This window comes from Boleophthalmus pectinirostris, unplaced genomic scaffold (genome assembly GCF_026225935.1).
Source record: "Boleophthalmus pectinirostris isolate CB_2022bp ecotype Guang Dong unplaced genomic scaffold, ASM2622593v1 HiC_scaffold_6, whole genome shotgun sequence".
Taxonomy (NCBI): Eukaryota; Metazoa; Chordata; class Actinopteri; order Gobiiformes; family Gobiidae; genus Boleophthalmus; species Boleophthalmus pectinirostris.
This window is the reverse complement of record NW_026571447.1, coordinates 15,371,616-15,395,633: the sequence shown is the minus strand read 5'-3', so window position 1 is coordinate 15,395,633 and position 24,018 is coordinate 15,371,616. Positions and strand designations below refer to the sequence as shown.

Sequence of the window (24,018 nt, the reverse complement as noted above, 5' to 3'; positions counted from 1 at the left end):
ATACAATTCCTATTCCTACTACTCTTACTACTACTACTACTACTACTACTACTACTACTACTACTACTACTACTACTACTACTACTCCTACTCCTACTACTCCTACTACTGCTACTATTCCTATTCCTACTACTCCTACTATTCCTATTACTTCTACTAATACTACTCCTACTACTCCTACTCCTACTCCTACTACAACTCCTACAACTGCTACTATTCCTATTCCTACTACTCCTACTGGTACTGGTACTACTACTACTACTACTACACAATTCCTATTCCTACTACTACTACTCTTACTACTACTACTACTACTACTACTACTACTACTACTACTACTCTTACTACTATTACTACTACTACTACTCCTACTACTCCTCCTACTACTACTCCTATTATTCCTATTACTGCTACTAATACTCCTCCTCCTACTACTACTACTACTCCTACTACTACTACTCCTACTACTGCTATACAATTCCTATTCCTACTACTCTTACAACTACTACTACTACTCCTACTAGTACTACTACTCCTACTATTCTTATTACTCCTATTAATACTACTCCTACTACTACTCGTACTACTACTACCATACAATACAGGTTGATGATCACATGAAGTTAATGCAATATAAAGTTAAATTCTAACAAACTTAATAAAAATAATTCAAACATTCACCCTAACCTGCAATGTTAAAAAGGATCCATAGCACAACAACAATGATTAACCTCTGATTCATAAAACATTTGTATGGAATTCACAAAAACTACAGAGTATGGAATGGAGGGAATGGGTCATATCTTGCAGTCAATCATACACAGTGAAACGTGTCCTTATTTGGTCCACTTCTAATCGTTTCTGTAGATAAAGCTCATACATTACTTTATGAGTTATATTGCTAATAGACATAACATAAATGAAAAAAACAATGCTGGCAAAAACATTCTTAGTTGTGGATATAACAGCATGGCTCCCTTTTTTCCCACAGGTTCATCTGTACTTTGAACTTTGATCTAGCGCCTTATCATAAGTATTTTTAACAACTCAGTTTTATTTTACAGTGTTAATATGTTTGATACTTTAGTGTCCTTGTGTGCCCTTTGTTTATGTGGTTGGTTTCTGTTTTATGGTCCACTTTAATATGTTTTCTAGTACATTTTATTTCCAGGCACCTTTCAATGTCCTCAAGTCACCATACTGAGCAGATTTAAAGGTCCTATATTACCCAACATTGATTCCTGTGAGCTTTAAACCATATTATAATGCTGTTACCTCCTCAAAAACATACCTGGAGTTGTGTTTTGTTTCATTCCTGGATTATTAGGCTGTCTATATCTCCAAAGTGTCATGAAGTTTACAAGTTTACTTTCAGTTCAGTGGAGAAATGCAGGGCTGAAATGATCAAATTGATTCTAGAGGAGTCTATGGAGTTTAAAAACACAGAGGAGCACCTCCTGTAATACCACATGACAAAGTTGAACAGTGTTTTCTGTCAAACATGTCAATGAAATGAAACAAAACTCTATGTATGATTTTGATGAGGAAACAACATTAGACATTAACATAGATCAGAAATCAGTTCAACAAGATCATAAAATGCATTTCAAGAAAAACAGTGGCTAATATACTGCAGGGTTACAGGCTCAAGTGCAATAGCAATGTCAGACCTTTGATCTCTTTGCGTGTTTTCTCTTGCATTTTTATCTACAAACATCAAAGAAATACACCTAACCTAACTAAAATGCATATGAGGGTCTATCACTCTTCACTGTAAGATTAATTCTCTTACACCAACTCCCAGCGGACCATTTTAAGCAATAAGATCTCATTGTCAAACAGTGACCAGAATCCCCGGGGAGGTTAACCACCGCTGCTTAACCATTAACTAGATTAAAGTCAGGAGGGCGCATGCTGGAATGTCTCCTGACAGATGGAATGGCTCTGTGGACACGGAGACTGCATTTTGAAAACCAAATAACTAAACGCTGTGGGTATAGACTTTAGCGGCAGTCGGGGTTGGGTAAATTTGCTCACCGGCCTGGATGTAAACAAATTCTGTAGCCTAGTGAACTCCAAGTCACCCTCTCCCCTCATGTTATTGTGATGGGAGAGCGATAAAGAGGAGGAATGTCCCAGGACCACTGTGGCACATCTGAGGAAGTCTAGGTTCAAGTGCGCTGTTTGGAGGTGACCCAATTGGAACACACCAGCTTTTTATTGTCAGAGGAGTATTTAAGCTGTTTTATGAGCGGTGCTTGGATAAACAACTAGGACAATATGGTGTGCTGTAAGCGTTTGGGGAAAATATAGGAGCAGAGGATGCCAACTTGTGCAATATAAAGAAAAATTTAATGCAATAACATGCTTTTTTCTTTGTTGTACTGTGACATCATTTATACATTTTATTCTTTTTTACATTTATTGCCACATAAGTCTTCATCTTTAAGTTATAATACAGTATAGCTTAGCATGTGGCCAGTAATGGGAAGAATACTTTGAAAATGTACCTAGTTACAAAATACTGAATATCTAAATTAAAATGTATTTTGTAATGGTACACGGGCCAGTCAGAGTACTGTATTCTGAATACTCTGAATACTTTTACACTGAGTTGACTGAGTTAAAAACATGATCTGCAATTACAAACAGGTTTATTTTTGTTGCATTATTTGAATGAAATATCACACATGCAAGAGCTGTTTTCTTTTTCAGAGTTCAAAGTCAGAATTACATGATGAAGTACTGCCATGTATTACTTTTAATTAAAGAAAGTAACTGTAATCTCAATACAACCAAATGAAAGAACAGCTGTGAAAGTATAGGTAATCAAAATTAGTAATCAAAATACGTTTTCTCAGGACATGTATTCAGTTACTTCCCAACACTGCGTCTGCAAAATTTTAAAGTGCAGTGAGTTTCTCTTGCTGATATACATCTCAATATCAAATAAATAATAAATAAATAATAAATTTTACAATCATTCAATTACTGATAACAGGAACAATAACAGTAAAAAAAAAAAAAACTTAATTTCTTTCATGTTAAATAGACCACCTTTCCTCTAGTATAGTGACCAGTTTTATTAGATCATATTTTCTGATGACACTTAAATAATGCAAACACTACTTTACTATTCTGGAATTGAGTTTATACATATTTTTTCATTCATGTCTGAGAAAATAATCAAAATCAAGTTGATGCAAAACTGCCACTTAAACCACAATAATCAAAATCTATCTCTAAACACTGCACAACTTCCTCAGTGAATGAGAAGAACTACACTACAACTCCTCGCCCTTCCCCACCACAGCCCGCCAGTCCAGTGGAAGCACCCCGCGGTTGTACGAACACAAACCCTTATGTGTGGAGATTTCTGAAAGACTTGCCTCCAACAACTGCTCATGGGGCAACTGTTCACGTCTTTGGGGCAACAGCTTGTTCGCTCCCCCAGGACCCTCCGACCGCCTGCCTGTCAGATGGGAGGGTTTAGGGTTCGAGTGGGTGTGGGGTTAGGATTTCTTCTCCACTGTCAGGAATATAATCTCCTTGGCCACAGATGTAGGGATTTCTCTGAGATTCCCAGTTTGTAATAGGCTGTGGTCTCTTTTTTGTTTTGCATGCGTTCTGATTGATCAAGCCAACTGGTGAAGACAGAAGGAGGGAGGATTGGGCATACTGGTGTGTAAAGCTCTATTGGTTATAGTGTGGCCACAATCCTAAAATTTCATATTTGACTTTGATTCTAAGGGAAAGACTCAATAATATATACACATTTTTAATACCGTGATGAAAATGGTTTTGTTTGCTAACACACTTCCTGATTATTGGACAATAAAATGCTTCCTAAGAGCTGCTTATAGAATATATCTGTAATGGGGCAAGACAAATTTTGTTCAAATATATGAAAACAAAATCTTGTACAAGACCTCTAATATCTAGCCCGACTCATCAGCCGGTTTCACTTCGTTTCACTTCGTAGGAACTGTCTGACATCGCAGTGTTGGAATTTGTTCGCTTGACGGTAGGCAGGTACTTTTTTTATTTAACTAATCGCTGCTATTTGGTCGTGACGTAGGGAATCCGCCGCTAACGGGGTGAACTGGTATATTAAACTTTTCCCAAATCCCATAGCAAGGGCAATAAGGTCTTTCCCCTTGATAAAATTCACCAAACATTCTCTTTATTCCGGCTTTAAATCCTCGATCTCAGGAATCATTGCCAACACAGAATGTATGGCTCTTCGCTGATTGGCTGGTGCCTGAACTTGCACTTCCGGGGTTTTTGCGAACCGTCTAGTGTATTCTGATTCCTGACCTAGTTGCTGGAGAGAAATGTAATTGAGTGGAGGCACTAGGTGGCGCCAACCTGGCAATCTAATATCCCAATGTGGTGTTGCGCTAGTTCTGATACAGATGAATACAAATCTACAACTATTAGGAAAAGGATCTGTTTTGTCCTATTTATGTATTCTTTTAGATTTTGATACTTGTTCAAATGAGAATCTAGTTTTAAAACTGTTGACAGTCCTGTGTTTGACTATGGGTGTCAATGTATTCTTGCAACAGAATTTAGAATAGGACAAACTAACAAAGTGAGCCTTAGACATTACACACTTATGCACACATCATACACACAGACATTAGCGCAACTGGAATTAACCATAACAATGCAAATTATTAATCATAACATTGATTTGGTAACTGTTACGCCATGTCAAAACCATTTTCAGAAAACATGTATTTTTATTTTTATTTTACATACTTATCAATTAGCATAAGTTTCTTCAAAAATGAATGAGAATGAATTATATAATCAAGTCTGGAAACTGCATACACAACTTCAATAGATCACATGAGGAAAAATCTATATAAATAAAATAGAATGAAATGAAGTGACCGCTCTCTGGCTGTCTCTCGCTTCAGCTCTTTAATTCAACAAAATGGACTGGCCGCACTTAACCCCGCTTAGTAAAAGTGCTTTGTGAATTTTTCAATTTTCCGACCCCCATCTCTTCGTCCGCCGTAAACTGCACTAATACACACAAGGACATATTGTACATACGGAAGAGAAGAGGGAGAAGCTAATTTCAAGGCCAAATATGAAATTACCCCTTGGTTATATGTCCTCTCTGGAGACTAGAAGGCATCAAGGCAATACAATAGTTAGCTGTAATCATGTCTTATCCCAGCCCTTGATCTGCTGGTCTGTTCTTTTTACTCAGCTTCCTTCCTTCCCTCCTTACAACACCCACTAATGACAAGACAGCAAAGACACCCCTTAGCTCCAAACCTAAGACTCCATACTAGTTATGCACAGTGTTACTAATTTGCACTGTGGATTTTCAAAGGACAAATGCAGTTACTTGTAAAGAACTGTCAACAAAAGACTGACAATGCTGCTTTTTTCCTCTAGTAACTTTGTAACTTTGAATGCATGAAATATAATATGGTTTGGTCTCAGACCACAAGTACTGAATTTAGTCAAAAAATTTACAATAAAGTAACAATAACTTTTCTAACATTGATATTCAAAGTCATGTTAATATCTGAAAATACTATACACTTTCCAGGGATGTAACGATAACAGTAACATGGTGATAATCTATCATCAAAGTTATGGTCTGTCACAATATCGAATTACAGGTCTCTAAGTCTTAAGTCTTAAATTCATTATCATGGTAAGGAAACTACATAAACCATGATCCTTTGCTCCATTTCAGTGCAGACAACATGAATAAATAATGTTGTATAGGCATTTCAAATCTTAATTCTTTGGATGATGACAGAACCTAAGGCTTGTAAAGGCATTTTAAAAGAAAAAAAAAAAAAATCACAATTTGGTTAGCCTCCACAAAATATCGCAATGTGAGATGCATATAATGAAAATATCGAACCAAGAAATACGGGTATCACTACATCCCCTAATAAAGAGGTAAAATTGCAAATAAATTTCACTTTTTGCAAATCCTGCATTTGTTCAATAAGAAATTACGGTTTCAAAACATTTATTGGCTTGATTCTATTAGCATTTAGCATAACAAAACAAGCTAAATTACATGTAGCTTCTTTTCTCATCTTAACAAAGGCTAAATACAACAGAGCAAGCTCAATAGTGCAGTACATGCTGGCTCAAAAGAGAATAGCCTAGTTGCGCTATTTGCATTTAAGCTCTGCATCATGTGAGGAGGACAGGCATTCATATTTAAAACCCCAATTGTGGCCGTAAATCGTCTTTGCGCTAACTCAAGGATGGGGTAAAAGTAAACAGCTGGCATTCTTCCTATATCTTTCCTATAGTGTGGGGTGACCAGATGTCCCTATTTACCTGGGACAGTCTCAGTTTTGAGCCCTGTGTCCCCTGTCTCAGCAGATTTATACAAAACTAGTGATTTGTCCCAGTTTTATACAAGAAATGTCCCAGGTATCCCTATTTTTGACCAGTTTGATACAGTAAAGAGAGGCATAAACTGTCATTGGTTTAGGTAAAATACAGAAAAGCTGCTTGAAATGACCAAAACACAAAGATAATGTGTCTATATTATATCACATGTTCGTCATGAATGGTCTCTGCATAACAGTTTTCCTTAATTGTGCACTCGTTTCACAATTTTATTATTACCAGCCACCAAGAAAAAAAACAGGGATGACCCAGTTTTTTTATTTTTTTTTTTTATTTTGTACCCCTACTATAGTGCTTTGTAGCTAAGGTAAAGCAGGTCTAAATGTGAATTTCCCCTCCCCCCAAAAAACAAAAAACGGAGAGGTATACGGATAAACACTGACAGGTGAGGTTAGACAAGGTAATCCGCAGTCACACATTTTGTATGCAGTGTGAAAGGTAGCGTGCAGCCAGAGCTAAGCTGTTTCAAAGCTGAAGTCGAGATCTTGGGGGAAAGATATGAATTAAGATGCACAGGTCCAGCTTTTTCAGTTCCGATACTGATTCTGACATTACGTCTTTAAGGATCTGCCAGTACCTGACATCAACAGATACCAGTGCAGAGACTAAACCAGCATTTATTTTTTTGAAACAAAAATAAAATTAGACACAAGTGATCCAAATGTCCTGTGTGGCTGTTATTTTTCCTTGAAGTAACAACAGAAAAACTTAAGTTCAAACATTATGAGTGAAGAATCCCTCAGTCGTCCAGGTAGAATCCATGGCAAGGAGAAAATTCAGTTTGTCGACTGGACAAAAGTTAGTTTGTTTGAAGACATTCCACAGCTCATCCAAGCTGCTTCTTCAGTTCTGGTCAGAATGCTGGTGGACACTTCCTTATATCTGTAGGGAGGAGCTAACTAACTGAAACTAACACACACTTGTTTACAGTTTCTGTGTGTAGTTAGTTCGGCCTATTGACCTGTACAGGGTGTGGGGTCTAATTAGCATAACAATTAATGGCCATAATGGAGCTTCCACACCTCTGAACCTGACCTGGCTACACCTGTTGTTCTCTTGTTTGTTTTGATTTAGGTTTGAGGATGGAGTTGTAAATAGGAGATAGATGGTGTCTGAGGCTTCCATTTCTGTTTAGAGAAGGATTCTCTTTCTTAACAAAAATGGTTTCTTTCACTCCCCTCTCAAACCAATTCTTTTCTCTGGCTAAAATCTGTACCTCGCTGTCCTCAAATGAGTGGCCCATGGCTTTTAAGAGGAGATGTACAGCAGACTGAGGTCCACTGCTGCTCTCTCGTCTGTGTTGGTACATCCTCTTGTGAAGTAGCTGGAGAAACTAAACAGCTTCAAACAAACTAACTTTTGTCCAGTCGACAAACTGAATTTTCTCCTCGCCTTCAAACATTATGAGACTTTCTGGGCCAACTACAACCAGTAAATTGTCTTATTACATCAATGTATATATCAAACTAGGATATCAGCTGAAACAACATTTGGAAACTGATTTCCCAATCCAACATATTGTTCAGTATATCGCCAATATATCAATTTTGTCTTATTCTATATAGACTCTGTTGCTACTGTACATTTCATTGGCTATGATCTAGACCTATCAGCCAAAGGTATCTTATTGACTATACACATTTTCCCAAAAACATAAAAATTATATTGCAAATAATGCTAGGAGGCTTACAATATATAACTAAATTTACAGATACTACGTGGTGGAATTGAACTCCAAACCTCAAAATTCAAGAGTTAAAAATGCAATCATTAAATCACTAATCTACACTGCTGTTACTTCCAACATCATTCCAACATTTTTATGACTGTTACACAATTTCTGTTTCATATTTCTTTAGGCATACAATTATAATTATAAAGTTACAAAACATTTAAATAGTTGTTTCACCACCACTAATCAATGACATTAAACTACGTCACAATTAATATTTAACTGGTGCGTTCGGGGACACAGCTGAGCGAAACCAACTCACTCCACAGGAATGCTCTTTGGCTGTGAAAACACTCCTGACTTGCCACCTCTAATAGCGCGATGGCAGTCTCTTTGTCGCTGCTTGTTTATATGGGGATTACGAACTGTGACTTGTGGTGATGGGCGGATTGTAAAAAAAGCTGGAAAAGAAAGGTCCTTTTTTTCCACGGAATTTCAAGTGATGACAAACAGACATTTCGGAGCAGGCTAAAACGTGTCCCTGAAAATACCACTCATTCCTAGTTAGTGTGTTGGCAAACAAACAGAATGAATTGCCACCATCAGTAATTATAGCCAAAGGGGGACAAAAACTAGTAACCTGAAGGCGTAAATGACAAGGAGCCAGCGCCATCACCGATACTGCACTGTTCCGTAGGTTTCCGCTGTGTTGTAACATTTAAGTATAGTAGTAACTTCGACTTGTACTAACACGCCAGTCTATATATTAACTTACATCTATTAACTCAAGTGGGGACAAGTAAGGCAACGCTACCCTAACATTGCTTTCAAATCTCCATGGACTTTTATCTTCTTGTGGCTTACTAGGGTTTTTCGCCGCCTAATACCAGAATAATTGCACAGAACCACAGGGGGCAACTTTTGATGCTAGAGCAACAGGAACAGAAATTAAAAATAAGGAAATGGCCATGGGAATTAAGGTGAAGGTAGACAATGAAGCTGACAGTGTGTGTTAGGAGACGGCACCTTGAACTCAGCTAATGCTTGTCACTGTGATTCTGTTTAGTTCATTTAGAATACTTTGATTGTTGGCAAGTCTTCATGTTACGGTTAAATTTCATGGTTGATTTTGCAAAGCTGTCAGCGACGGTCAGAGTAACCTCAAAGATGCATTACGCAGAGTTTCTGGTGAATCTGTTACCTGCTTATCTCTATGAAGATGTTATTGATTTGCCTTAAATGTTCCACAGAAAGTTATCTCTCATCACTCTCCGCGGAGACATTACCAGATCAAGTTCCAGGTCAGATCTGTGGTGAGGTACAGTAAGAATGTATGTTTTCCAGATGTTTTTTTTTTTTACCCCCCCCAAAAAACCTGTAATTGAATAAGCTGAAACTAGACATGTTTAATGCCATACTGATAACATAACAAAGAAAGCAATACATCTCCATACAGTCAGACAAGCAGGCAGCAGACTCCCTATCTCAAAAGTTACATAGTCCATCTTTAATTATGATTTAGCATTTAGATTGTAGTTGTACTGTTCTAATTCAAATACATGACCCAGTTTGTAAGACCCAAGCCTGGATAAATGGTGTCATGTTTTTTATGCATCTGGTTTAATTAAGATGTGCCAACTTTCAAAGCAAACACTATGTCAAACTGCTGTATCACATTTAACCACTAGATGGAGTCAAGAGCAACAGCAGCATTAATTCACCCTCAGTCCGACATAAATACAACAAGATTGCTTTACGATGTTTTGATGATGTCCTGTCAGTGATGTAAATAGCGAGCATTCTTTGAGTACAATAAACTTACATTCACTTTCTAACACTTGTGCTTTAGGGGCTGATGCTAATCTGAACTATGGGCCTGGGGTGGGACACGCCTTGGGCAATGGCTAGTTGGTCGTAGAGTCAAGATAAACGTCTCCAGTACTTTAAAAGGGCCTGTATTACGATATTTTCTGATCTATCTGTTATAATGATGTTTCCTTGTCAAAAACATACCTGGAGTTGTGTTTTGTTTCATTTACATAAGCTCAAGAATAAATCCTGCATATTTAGGCAAATTTCACTCTCAAACAGAAAACACTGTCCCACCTTGTGATGTTATGGTAATACAGGAAGTGCTCCATTGTTTTTTAAACTCCATACACCTTCACTAGAATCATTTGGATGAATTCAGCCCTGCAATATTCAATCATTACTGAACAAAATGTAAAAGGTAGCTGTTAACTTTAAAGAATTTTGATAAGACAAACTAAAGAATTACTCAAACAAGCATCTATGAATGAAAAAAACACAACTCCATTTATGTTTCTGAAAAAGAAACAACATGAAAACATAACTTAAAGCTCACAAGAATCAAGTTTGTGTCATTTAGGACTTTTAATTGACAATTTTAGATTTACTACCTGTCTCCACCTAGTCCTTCTTTTGCAAACAGCCATAAAACCAAGCTCATAATTTGCTTCCTCTCTTGATTAGACAAAGCAGCAATGGCATCCCAGGAGTGTACTACTAGAAACATTAACCCACATGTCTGGGTGAGTGGGTCAACAGGTCAGCGGGCACTGGCAGGCCAAGTCCCCTCCGGCCGTTGGGATTGGTTGCTATGGTGCTACATGTCAAAACACTTGACTAATATACAGTGAATTGAGAAGGATGAAGCGCATTAACACATGTAGTCTTTAGGGCCATGTTGACAGAGATGCAAGTTACAAGCATGCAGCCAGTTATATGAGTATGTGGACCTGCGTCAAAGAAATCCCGCTGAGATGGCTATTCTTAGGCTCAAGAATGCTTAAGAGCAAGAAGATTCCAACTCTTAAACACTGGGGAATAGAGTGACTTTTATGTTTATTGTCCCAGGAGAAAAGAAAATTCCTTCCCTAAGATTTTGGATGGAAGTATTCTAAGTGCAAGTAATTCCCAGCTGATAAGGGTAGCTATAGTTTTACCATATGAAGGGTTGAGTTTTTTTAAGAAAGCATGAGTGAAATGTGTATTAAAAATTTAAATTAAAAGATAACAGGTTTTCAAGAACTAGTGGCATAAAACTCTGCAAAGGCACTGGTCCTTTCTTGCAACCTTAAGTCTGAGGAAGCTCCTTGACTTGTCCCCACTTGCAACTCCCACAAGTGCAATTTATTTCTATGGCGGAACAAAATGCAAAGCTGAAACTCATTATTTATTTTGGCCACCATACAAATGAATTGGCTCTTAACTCACTGCTCAACACATGCCTGAGAATTTTCTGTAACTTTTATTAATGGTAATTAATGGTGATGTAACAATAAACAAAATATCGGGATATCGTATCGTCAAACTTCTCACAATAATATCGTGGACCATCACAATATAAAGAATTACAAGTCTCTTAGCTTAAATTAAGAGTTATGGTGCAGCAACAGCTAAAAAAAGACAAAGGGAACTACATAGACCATGATCCTTTGCTCCGTTTCAATGTAGAAATAACAGTTCTAAGTACTTTTAAGTCTTAGTTCTTTGGATTAAATCTAATTTTAAGAGGAAAAAGTAGCATATTCACAGTTTTGTTAGCCTCCACAAAATATTGCAATAAATATCGTACTGTGATATGTATATCGTGAAAATATCATACCAAGAGATTTGGATATTGTTACATCCCAAAATGTGAGCCCTCCCACCATATCATGAGTTTTCCATGACATCACAATAAATATTGCACCGTGAGGCTCATACCATGACGATATCGTATTGTGAAACTTGGATATCGTTACATGCCAAGTAACTAATTGGTCTTAATAAAGCAGGAAGAAAGACTTAATCTGTAATCCACAAATATTTTTATTAAGAATGTTCCAGGCTTAGTAACTAGACTACTTAATTAACACCTACACACTAACTCCTGAACCTAATAATTAACAAGCCTCAATCATTCTTAATAAACTATTTTCTGTTATGTATTAAGTCTTTGTTCATGCTTTAAAGGTGCATTGCGTAACATTTCTGGTGGAGGGTCTGTCGTCTGCTCGTCTCCATGGAGATGGTAATGCTTTGGTTTCAAGTGTCCACAGTATGGTATTAACCTAATCTGTCTAACTAGCAAATCTAACTTGTAATTTGTTTATTTGTAAGTCTCCATGGAGACTCTTAAGTTTATGGCTATACTGTGGAAAATTCTAGGCACATCTCCTGGAGACAAGTAGGTGACGGACCCTCCACCGGACAAGTAACACAGTGCACCTTTAAGCCTAATTAAGTGTAGTTAAAACAGAGTGCAGTGCTTCGAGAATGCCCATACCACTTCCAATACTTTCTAACACTCTAGTTGAGAATGCAGCACCCCACAGCTGTCTGTACAAAGCAATGTGTGGCGTCCAAGTTCCGACTCATCTATATCAATTACACATCAGTATTTTGGCACCTGTTGGACAGCTTCATAAGGGCAGACATCACAACAACTGCCCCAGAGTCACTGGTACAAAGAAGAGTAGTGCTGTAGCCAGTGGATGGGGACTGAAAAAGCAGAGGGGGATATGAGGGTGTAGCCCGGGACCCAACCCCACCCCGAGGCTCCTGCTGCCTCAGTCACACACAGGCACACTTAACAGGGAGCTGTGATACACTAAATCAAATATTCCACACAAATAATAGAATTCGCTGTAGGCGAGGCATGGATCTGTGACTTATATTTGTGTAAGTAAGATGGGACTTTTGGGATTGAAAAAAGGAGGGGTTGTGAGCAAAATTACTGAATGTTAATTAAGCTGTTAGAGTATAGTGGATATGTGAACAGGTCATCTTAAAAAGTAAAACATAAAATTATAGCAAAATGGAAAAAAAAAAAAAAAATCTGACAAACACTTCTGGCTTGGTTGGTTAGGGGTAGACTTCAAAGATGCCTATAGTGCAGTTCTGTCTAATGAGCAACTTGGTACATGAAGAAGTAGCCCAATTATTGAAACATGTGCATATGAACAGTATTTGGATTCATATTAAGCGGAGTTTTGAGTCATTCGCGGGCAAAAATAAAATTGGGAACTTCCGTGCCATACAAACACGTTCACTGAAAAATGAAACACGCAGATCTAACTTACTGTCACTTGACACGTGAAGATTTAAACTAAAATTGATAACTTTTCCCGAGTAAGTATTGCTTTGAATGGGAAACTAACAGGTTGCTCAGAGCAGCAGGACCGTGCAGGCAAAAAAGGCAGCGAGGAACGTAAGGTAAAGTGCGTGCGTGAAGTCGGTCGCTGGAGGTTGTGCGACGAGTTTGAACAGGTCCGTGTAAGTAGCGGGACCTCTTAAAGTGCAAAAACTGTAGCCCGGAGCCATATAAAACTACCCCAAACCCGGTCCAAAAGCGTTTAACCACAGTGAAGAGTAACCAAGGCGATGTGTGGCGTCTTTGCAAGAATGAAAAGCGGTGACTTACCTTGCAGTGCCAAAAGCAGCAAGGTGCACGAGAGAACCGCGCGTCCGAATGTTATCCCGGCGTCCATGGCTTCGTTCCCAACTTTTTTTTACCCGCAGAACAAGTGAGAGTGCTGGGAGAAAGTGAAATGCGGTCGGGTGGTAGTAGCAGCAGCAGCAGCAGCAGCGGTAGTAGCAGGTTTATGTCTTTCTTCTTTTCAAAGCTCCTAAACCTGCGCGAACCTCTCCCCCTCTAGCTCCGTCTCTGCACTCACGCACACACACACTAGAAATCTGACGCTAGTGGCAAGTCCTCCTCTTGGTTTGATATATTTGCACAAAGGTGACCCCCCCTCCCTTCACGGTACAGCCCCTCCTCTCTCTCTCTCTCTCTCTCTCTCTCTCTCTCTCTTTCTCTCTCTCTTTCTCTTTCTCTCTCTCATTCAAAGACTTGCTTCAGTGCGCGCGCCCGTGGCCCCCGCAGGATTTCCTCCAAGGAAGTTAAAAGTGATTTTATCATGAGCCTCCCTGAATCACACTGTAGTAAGAGCCCCAATATACTCGCCCGTAGTCAAAATAACTGAAATATTTATTAGCAGGGAGGAATATGCACCAAAAAGTGAAGATAAGCCAGCAGCGAAAAGCGAGGATTAATGTCAAATTGCAGCAATAGATTAAACCCTTTGAACAAATTAGTGATGAAATAAAAGTTGTTATGGAAAGTACTTCATGGCAGACTTAAGGCTATGTTTAGTGAGTCACTTCCCAAATCTATGAAAGAATATCAAAAGTAGGTTCCAAATAGCCTATTAAATTACGTAGTATTTTCCAGCAACATATGTAAATGAGTAAAGAGAATAGTTTGACAGAAAAATTATAACTGTGGCATAATTCTGCATGTTAGCTCCAAAACTGTAATCCAACCATAGACTGTATATATAAATGGGCATAGCTAACCCAGTAGCTGCCGCTTTCCAAGTAGGAAGTGAGCATGGTGGCATTTTCGGCTCCATCAACTCCAGCTCCAGTTCACTTTATTGAAAAAAAACGTTGCCCCTCTCTCTGTAGCTGCTGCTGAGAGCTCCGTCAATTTAGTTTTAAAATGTTCGTATTAATCCCTCTGTACTGTCCTGGTGTTTTTAGTTTGCTATTTTCTCAGCAAATAAATTCCTATTCCTAATATGGAACTCTAAATTCACCCCATAACTGCCACCCTCAGTGAGCTTCATTTGACTGGCTATGGGTGACGTCACACTCCCTTAGTCCACTTCTTAATAGCTACAGTCTGTGAATCCAATCCTTGCTGCCAGTACACATTCAGCTATGATATAATCTAATCTTGAACTTTTCCTTTCTCTCTGGGGGCAGTAGTCAGATTACCACAAACCTCTGCATATAATGAAATAAATCAATCAATCAAATTGTGATTCCCCATGCATTTCAGAGCATGTTTGTAGATTATACTGTATAATAATTGTTATTTATTTATTGGATCTCTATTAAAGGCTGTTCTTCCTGGGTTCCAAATAGATAATAACATTCTCTAAATCATAAATCAACATTGATAATTGCACAGATTCAAATAAGAGATAAAATTTTATGTAATATGCGGTGATGCATGATGCCTAATATTGTAGTTGTGTCTTTGGGCAAAATACCTTGTGACTAGCTGAGATAGAAATAACGTGGCACAAACACATGACTCCAAATAATAAACTGTGGTAGTGACCAAGTAAGAGCCAAGCATAATGATTGCAAATAAATAACAAAATTACTAGACCACCGTGAGCTGTGAATTTTGAAAAATTGACTCGGTTGCTATCTTTTAAAATATGCAAATAAACATTCAGTTTCATATTCCAATTCTAGTCACAGCCAGTCAAAATAATAACTTTGAAACCATCCTGGCACGACTCCACCCTCAATATTTCATTTCTGTGGGGACAAATTTCCTGTTGGACTTTTATAATGCTCTTTTCCGGACTTGTGTATGACTCCTGTTCCTATAATGATTTTTTTCCCTTTATTTTTTTCATGACCAGAGGGTTTTCTTTGGGAGTGGGTTGGAGCTGTCTGTCATTGTGAGACATACCACTCATTCCTAGACATGTAATCCCTTCAAAATCTGTTGGATATTTAAAGTCTACCCAGTACTGGCCATTGGAGTATTTATAGTGTAGTTATCATTATGGGATAAGCTGCTTAGAAAGGCCAGTGTTTACTAGAAGTTGTGGTAAGCCTATATAAGCTCCATATTGGAAAGCAGATGTTTTTCAGGTAAATTATGTTTGAATGTAATATATGGCTCTGTATGTTCTTATACAGGTGCTGGTAGGAGAAAAGTGAGACACGCCCCGCAGGTAAGGGCAGTCCCTCAAAGACATTCAGACACATTCCACTCATAGCCAGCAAACAGCTGGTTAATATTTGTTAGAATTGTGCACTGAGGTGAGACAAAATGGTTAGGTACACCATTTGGTTTTTAAGACATTTAACTTGATTTCTGTTTACCTATTTTTTTTAGTTAGAGGTGCATTAAGTAACTTTTCCAGAGGTTCATCATCTGCTTGTCTCCATGGAGATGTTATTGCTTTGCCTGGAATGAACTTTATCCATCTTACATTTATTTCATTAAGGGTTTTTATTGTTCAGAAATACCATTACAAACAATGTTACTGTGAAGAGGGTGACCGCTCCACAGATCTAACCTGTAGCTTGGCCTCTGGCATGAAACTTGGTCTCCATGTAAACCGGTAAGTTTAATGCTATAATCTGGAACATTCCTGCCAAAGAAATAACATCTCCATGAAGACCAAAAGGTGGCAGAATGTCCAGAAATGTGCATTTGCATGTATGTCATGACGCAGTAGTTTTCATGTTACCTTTAGTTCAGTAGTTCAGAGACTGGCAATTCTAGAGCTGAAATCATCCAAATGATTCTAGTGAAGGTGTGTGGAGTTTAAAAACAAAGTGGAGCGCTTCCTGTATTACCACATCGCACCACAAGGTGTGTGTCTCAAGTACAGTGCTTTCTGCTTGAGATGAGAACTCAACTCACTATGAATGAAACTAAACAAAACTCCAGGCAGGTTTTTGATGATCTTATTATCCCATATTTGCTAAATACTTGTGTGATATTCTATGCCTATGAGTTAACCATTTATGTACTACAATTCTTTGATTTATAATGTACCAATCACTTGTATGAAAATGAATAACCTCTTTGTGTTTGACAACTGTGTGCAGTGACCTATCACTCTAGTGAACCTCGAGATGATTCCTCACATGAAGCCAACTCCCACTGTCACACATGCAAGAGTTATGATGGTGTCTGACCTAAGGCACCTCCTGATTGTTAATCGTGTTTTATGTGTTTATACTATGCATAGCTTCATCAGTTTCTTATTATGTCTTTACTGTTTCCCCTTCCCCTTGAGAATTATCATTCTGTAACTAGGGCCTCCTAATCAGTGTTGGGAGTAATGTATTATAAAAGTAATGTATTACAGTAATGCGTTGATTTTTGCTGTAAGGCAGTAATGTAAGGCATTACAGGGGGGAAAATTGTAATATTTACTCGGTACAAATGTGAGTAACGCGCATTACAATGCTTTTTTAACCTGGATTGAAGTGGTGGGTTTTTCTTCATAGAAATTCGCTAAAATCACCGTGAAATCAGCAGCGGTGAAAGGCCGCAGACGCGGCCGGACAGACCTTCAGTTAACCGCGGGTGAAAGGACCGACCCAGAACTCTACGCTGTTTAGACCTGGTTTAGACCTGGGTCACTTCTGGTTTAGACCTGGCTTACAGTCGTCCCTCGCTCTAACGCGATTCACTTTTCGCGGTCTCGCTGTTTCGCTGATTTTTAGAATTTTTTTTGTGTGCAATTTTGCATGCCTTTTGTTTTTAGTGTATGAACACGTATTGCGTTCCTCCCGCTGTGTCCTGATCGGCTAAGGGACTCCTGTCTCCTGTACAGTACAGTACAGAATATGTTCAGCTGCCAAATTTAAATAAATGTTCAATCTGTAGCAGTGTGCTTCTGAAGTGCTGTATGTCTGCAAGTTTTCTCTCCGACAAAATCCACAACGTCGACGAAACGTTCTGCACCGACAAAGTCTCCTGCGCTCACACCCAAAAGACAGAGGAAGATGCAAACCATCGCACAAAAAGTTGGACTTCTGGACACGTTGAAGGAAGGTAGAAGTTACGTGCTGTAGCAGAGTTTTGCACCGGGTCTTGTACCCGCAAATAGTTGCTGAAATCAGGACCGTGAGCCCGCGCAGCAGGGTCCATAAAGAGCGATCGGGCGACAGCCGCTCTTACCTCCGTGAGGTGCGGAGCAAAGCCGGTCCTTTCTCCTGCGGTCACCTTCGAGCCCGTCCCTACAGTGAGTCCTGTTTTAGTCCTAGTTCAGTTCTGGTTTAGTCCTCCTCTTCAGTCCTGGAATCAGTCTGAGGTTAGTCCTGTTATAGTCCTGGTTTAGTCCTGATTCAGCTCTGGTTTAGTCCTGGTTTAGACCTTGTTTAGTCCTGGTTCAGTCCATATACGGCTCAAAAGTTCAGCTTTTTCACAGTTATTTTGGTGAGAGTAACTTAAAGTAATGCAATAGTAATGTAATGCCTTACATTTTAAATGCAGTAATATTGTAATGTAACGAATTACTTTGAAATGACAGTAATAAGTAATAAATAACGCATTACAGTTTTAAAGTAACTTGCCCAACAGTGCTCCTAATGAAATAAAAAGAGGAGAGCGGCCTTGAGGCATCAGAACGTGTGGAGACTGTTGGTTTTGATGCCCACTCTCTGCCCGTTCTCCTCGCGAGTAAAACTGAATTAATCTCTTGTCTTTCTTCTTGTTTATAATGTTTAGGCAGACCTAACAATGAGGAAACAACAACAACAAGAACGGGCCCTTTAAATAGGCACCGTGGACTGTATAAAAAAGTGGACATCACCCATAGTGTTCAACTGAACTTCCTATTTGGAATGTGGCACTTTTGTTTTTTATTATACCATTTGTCTTTATTGATATTTATTGACATGTTCACTTCACTGTTGCTGTTCACTTTGATATTGATTTAAGGGGTTCTATGTAACATCTTATTTTTATGTGTTCAAACAAATTTTATTGTAATTGCATTTTGATATTAATCTCTTACTTGTCAAATTATAGACAGGTACAATAGGCTAATTTACTGATCATTTTATTGCCCCTTTACTGATAATTTTATTTTATTTCTCATTCCAGAATTACTCCGTCACTTTCGTGGGTATGAGGAGAACACACCAAAAGAAAGCCAGTTGACAAATACTACAAGAATCTCTACTGTAATACTGTAATGCCAGAGTCATTATTGTTCCTCTGACATTCACATTATTCATGCCCTCTTCCTGGACTCTGCGGTGGGCGGAACAGATTCTTCTCCGGACGAGTAGGTGGCATTCTTCCTAGTGTCCAGTCAGACTCCGAACACTCACTCCAAACACAAGGCTGAACTCTATGTGCACTTATGCTGACTGTATCTGAGAGGTAGGCATTCGTCACAGAAGTACTCAGAGAAAGATGACGCACTGTTTTAGCACCACAGTTGTTCTTATTGATCTGTTGTTGACAGTGAGAGCCTCCCTCATGTACTGTTAAGCCTATACTGGTGGATAGCTTCATCAGATACTGCATTGTGACTCACTGCATCAAGGGCTGGAAAACAACGATGTAATCTTTTGTAGTATGGCCAAAAAACATGATGGGGTGATAGCTGATCCAGTGGGCAGAGACAATAGCTGAAGACTACCAGTGGGCATGAATGTTTTCTTCTAAAATAGGGCAATGGGGCGAGTGTTTGTCCACTGATCTGAAGGTCGGCGATTTGAATCCAGCTTCCACAGATGAATGCCGTTATTGTGTCCCGTTTGTATCTTCTCGCCAATTGTGGGTTTCATCTTGGGATGTAACAATAAGATATATTGTGAAATTATTTATATTGTCAAAAGTCTCACAGTAATATTTTGGGCTGTTACAATATATTGAATTCCAAACTCCTTTGCTTAAATTCATTTTTTATTGCAACAACTAAAACTACAAACTGCACTTTTGTATCTTAATTCTGGATTATGGACAGTAATCTTGGCATTTTCAAGAAGTGCTTGTGTCTGCTGTTATAATCTATGACACCCGTGGTTCATTATGGTATAATTTGAACGTTTGAAATCACAATATTCTTCTAAACCCATGAAATAAAAGTAGCAAGAAACAATGACTGACTAGAAAACTGCAGTGCCCAATGGGAGCTCAAGTCATCACAATATAGAGCTGTGAAGATGCTAGCAAAAAATTGTGCTAAAATGAAAACGCAATGCTGCCATCCTACGTGTATCACTGATTACCATATCATACCAAGTTTATTTATAAAGCATGTTAAAAACTTTACAGCTGGCCAAAGTGCTCTACACAAACACAGGATAGACAAGGACAATCGCAGTACAACAAAAACGCAATACAAACACAATACAACTACTAAAAAACACTGCTCAACAACAAGAAATGTACATCTCACTTGCTAGCCAGTGAAAAAAGGTGCATTTTTAGGAGTGATTTAAAAACAGGCACAGACTCCGCCTGTATAATCTCTAATGGCAATTGGTTCCACACCCATGGGGCAGCAACAAAAAACACCCAGTCCCCACGAAGCCTGCGTTTAGTCTTTGGGACGACAAGCTGGAGCTGGTCTGCTGACCTGAGAGCGCGAGAGGGGGCATAATGGTGGATCAAGTCAGAGAGGTAGGACTCTAAAAGACACTGGGAGCTGATGATGAGAGGCAATGTTCTCATGATTAAGAGAATAAAATTAGAGCGCTGTGAGTGTATGCCGGTGGAGGTGAAAACGGGTGTTTCATCAGCAACATGGTGTCTTGAAAGTTAGAGATTCCTCAAACATGCACAAATCACTCCAAATAAAACTCAGAGGGGGTAAATGAGAAGGGGAAACATCTATAACATGGTTAAAAGCTCTGAAAACTTCATTTACATTTAGGTTTCTGCCAAATGAGCTGCTGCTGCCGTTCCAGAATTAAACCATAAATCTACCAACCAAACCAGGACAAAATAATGATTCCGCAGGAGCTAAACCAGGACTAAACTGTGGTCAAATCCATTTCCATAGCAGCAGAGACAGGTAAAAGCACACAAGAGGGCACTTCCACTGAAACAAAGAGATCAAAGTATCTGCAATGTCCCTCATCTTTCATTCAGTTTTAACCCTTTTTGCTCCTACCTCTGTTCCCCCTTCTCTTACATGCTTACTCCCTACGGCGATCCAACATACCCACTCCCTGACTTTGGATTAAACCTCCCCCTCCTCCTCCACCCCCTCTAATCTGGGCCCCTCATTATTCTTTCATTACACGTCCCCTGTTTCTTCTTTGTAGTGTCTGAAAGTCTCTGCTTCCCTTCATCCCTTCATTTTAGGCTGACATGTCAAATAACTTCGATGTCAGGTATTTTTTGTATCCATTTTTGGTAATTGAGTGTATAACAAAAGGCGATGGAGGTTTGTGTTTTGCTGTGTGACAAATTGCCCGTGGCTGGTCTATGATTGTGTTGTTAGAAGAGGATAAAAATGATAGGTTGCAGCAGAGTAAGCAGGTGATTTAAAGCACATACTGTAATCTCTGCTCTTTTGAATATAATCTTATTCTTAAAAGGCAAAGGCATTTTTCATTGTCATATATTTGACAGTGGTGGAAGAAGTACTCAATTTGTTACTTCAGTAAAAGCACAAAAAGTACCAAACCAAAAGAAAAAAATACTCAAGCAAAAGTATCACATGAAAAAAATCTATTTAATTTAAAAATGTACTTAAAGAGTAAAACGTAAAAGTATTTTGTGCATATTTTGAAGACTTATAAAGCTTAAATAGTGGTGATTTTGAAACAACTGAATCTATATATTTCCTAGCTGTTTTTGTCTATTTCTGTTTGCTCAAAGTACCACCGTGTGAAAAGTAACCCCCCCCCCCTTCAGACTTTTCAGCAGGTTCCACACAATCTTAAAAAACTGTTTCAGTCTTGTTCAAAAAATGTAGTGGAGTAGAAAGTACAGGTACCTGCTCTCAGATGCAGTAAAGTAAAAGTTTTAGGTATCTGTACTTACATTGTAAATACATTACCTTACTATTTTTACTTCCACCATTGGTATTGGGTGACCTATTTTGCCAAAAGACACAAAGGGAGTTTGTTAGCTTGGAATTTGCTCACCTTTATCCATGTGCTTACTGCACTCTGTTGAAACATAAGTTTACACTAAACCGTGAACAAACACTACAATAATGCAATAACTACAACTTTTCGATGACTCAGAGGTGATTTGATTCAAAGCTCACAAGAGTCACTTTCATGTAATATAAGACCAGTAATGGCTAAGTTTAAGATTTTACAACCACCTCGCCTGTAATTAAATCAAGAAAAGATGGATAAGTTTAATGCCATACTTTGTCTATAGAGATGTTATTGTTTTGTAATGATCCAAACATCAGGTAGTGGATCCTCTACCAGAAACGTTACATAGTGTGTCTTTAACTTCAAAATGCAAGTTGAGCTCTATGGAAAATACAACAAAAATGTAACATGGACAGTGTTGGGAAGGTTACTTTTAAAATGTATTCCCCTACAGATTACAGATTACATACCCCAAAATGTAGTTTGTAACATAATCCATTAAGTGACTTAAAGTGAGTAACGTAATCTGAATACTTTGGATTACTTGGTTTGCTGTAGAGAAGCAAAGACTCGGATATCTTCACATAAGATGTTTCTTCTGCTAAAAGAAAATAAAAAGCCCAGACTTTACTTAACCGTATTAAAAATATTATTGATAGAAGAGGAGGAGACATGGTCCGCACGGCATGGTTTAGTCCTGTTATATCCTGTTTTAGTCCTGGTTTAGATCTAGTTTAGACCTCGTTTTAGTTCTGGTTTAGATCTAGTTTAGACCTCGTTTTAACCCTGGTTTAGATCTAATTTAGTCCTGCTTTAGATCTAGTTTAGTCCTATTTTAGATCTGGTTTAGACCTGGTTTTTGTCTGGTTTAGATCTTTAGACCTGGTTTTAGCCTGGTTTAGATCTGGTTTAGACCTGGTTTTAGCCCTGGTTTAGATCTGGTTTAGACCTGGTTTTAGATCTGGTTTAGATCTGGTTTAGACCTGGTTTTAGCCCTGGTTTAGACCTGGTTTTAACCCTGGTTTAGATCTAGTTTAAACCTGGTTTTAGTTCTGGTTTAGATCGAGTTTAGACGTGGTTTTAGTCCTGGGTTCAGTCCTGGTTCAATCCTGAATTATTCCTGGTTTAGACTTGGTAAAAAAAAAAAAAGAAAAAAGAAAAGGGATATAGCCCAAAATGTGAAAACAGGAAAATACCACCGTGTAATCCATTTATTTCAACAAAGTAACTGTAATCCAATTACCTCTCATGGAAACAGTACCTGTAACCGAATACAGTTACTCATAATTTGTAACATGTAATCCGTTACTCCCCAGCACTGAACATGGATACCGCTTTACATTTTTGTATTCACTTCTTCAGCACCATGTGGCATCTCCCAAAGCTCTGCCGAGATAAGACAAGAGACAGTTTGTGATGATACCCTTCAGTGTGTGTAGAGCAGACCTGACTCCAGACTGGCTTTTGTCCTCTCAGTGCTAAGTACCGGTCCTGCTTCAATAAAAGCACAGTGTCTTTAAGCCCGTGGATCATGTCAAAACACAGTGTCTGCTCTGAGGCTGCTGCGAAACCACCACTTTGTCAGGCTTAAACCTCCATGTCACATTTACAAAATCTCTGCCATCTTTTCACGTCTTACTTACCGCTCTAAACCCATGCAGCCAACCTTCACTAGAATCATTTGGATCATTTCAGCCATGGAACTGCCCATCTCTACTAAACAAAAAGTAAAAGGAGCTGTTAACTGTGAACATTTAATATGCCCTGACGAAAGCTTGTGTCAAAACAAGCTGGTTTGTCCCATGCAATCATTAAAGAACTTTTATTCCAAGTCCAACAGAGTGCTTCAGACTTTTCATTCCACTTTTTACTCTATTACTGTAAGTTTTCATACTACAAGCTTGGTCATCTTCACTCTCTGCTACAGCTTTGGAGCCTTGTCCTTGAGGAGCACCTGTTCTGGACTTTGAATTAAACATTTTGAGCTTTGGAGATGTAAACAGAATATATAATAAAGCATTACTCAAACATGTGTGAATGAAATAAAAGACAACTCCTAGGTATATTTTTGATGAAGTAAAAACATTTTAACATGGCTAAAAACTCACAAGAATCCATTTTGTGTAATATAGGACCTTCAAAAATACTCACATAACTGCACCTCTGTACTGTATTTCTACCACGTTTTCCTCTTGTACAACCTTGCCTGCTCCTTCCCTGCCCCCTTTCTCCTTGCGTCTCGTACTCCCCCTCCATTAACTAATGAGCTAATATCATAAATCACAGCACAGCACCGGTGTATATGTGACTAAATGCTT

The 24,018-nt window shown here is 38.6% G+C and overlaps 1 protein-coding gene across 3 annotated transcripts in view; it reads right to left on the bottom strand.

The window, feature by feature from the left end:
- The window catches only part of bcam (basal cell adhesion molecule (Lutheran blood group)), an 84,320-nt gene extending 70,527 nt beyond the window's left edge, over window positions 1–13,793 (bottom strand). For all 3 annotated transcript variants that reach the window (XM_020940415.2, XM_055164007.1, XM_020940416.2), the window contains exon 1: window positions 13,503–13,793. In XM_020940415.2, coding sequence (XP_020796074.1) covers window positions 13,503–13,569 — 67 coding nt within the window. In that variant the 5' untranslated portion in view covers window positions 13,570–13,793. The remainder of the gene's footprint in view (window positions 1–13,502) is intronic.
- Window positions 13,794–24,018: the final 10,225 nt, after the last annotated feature.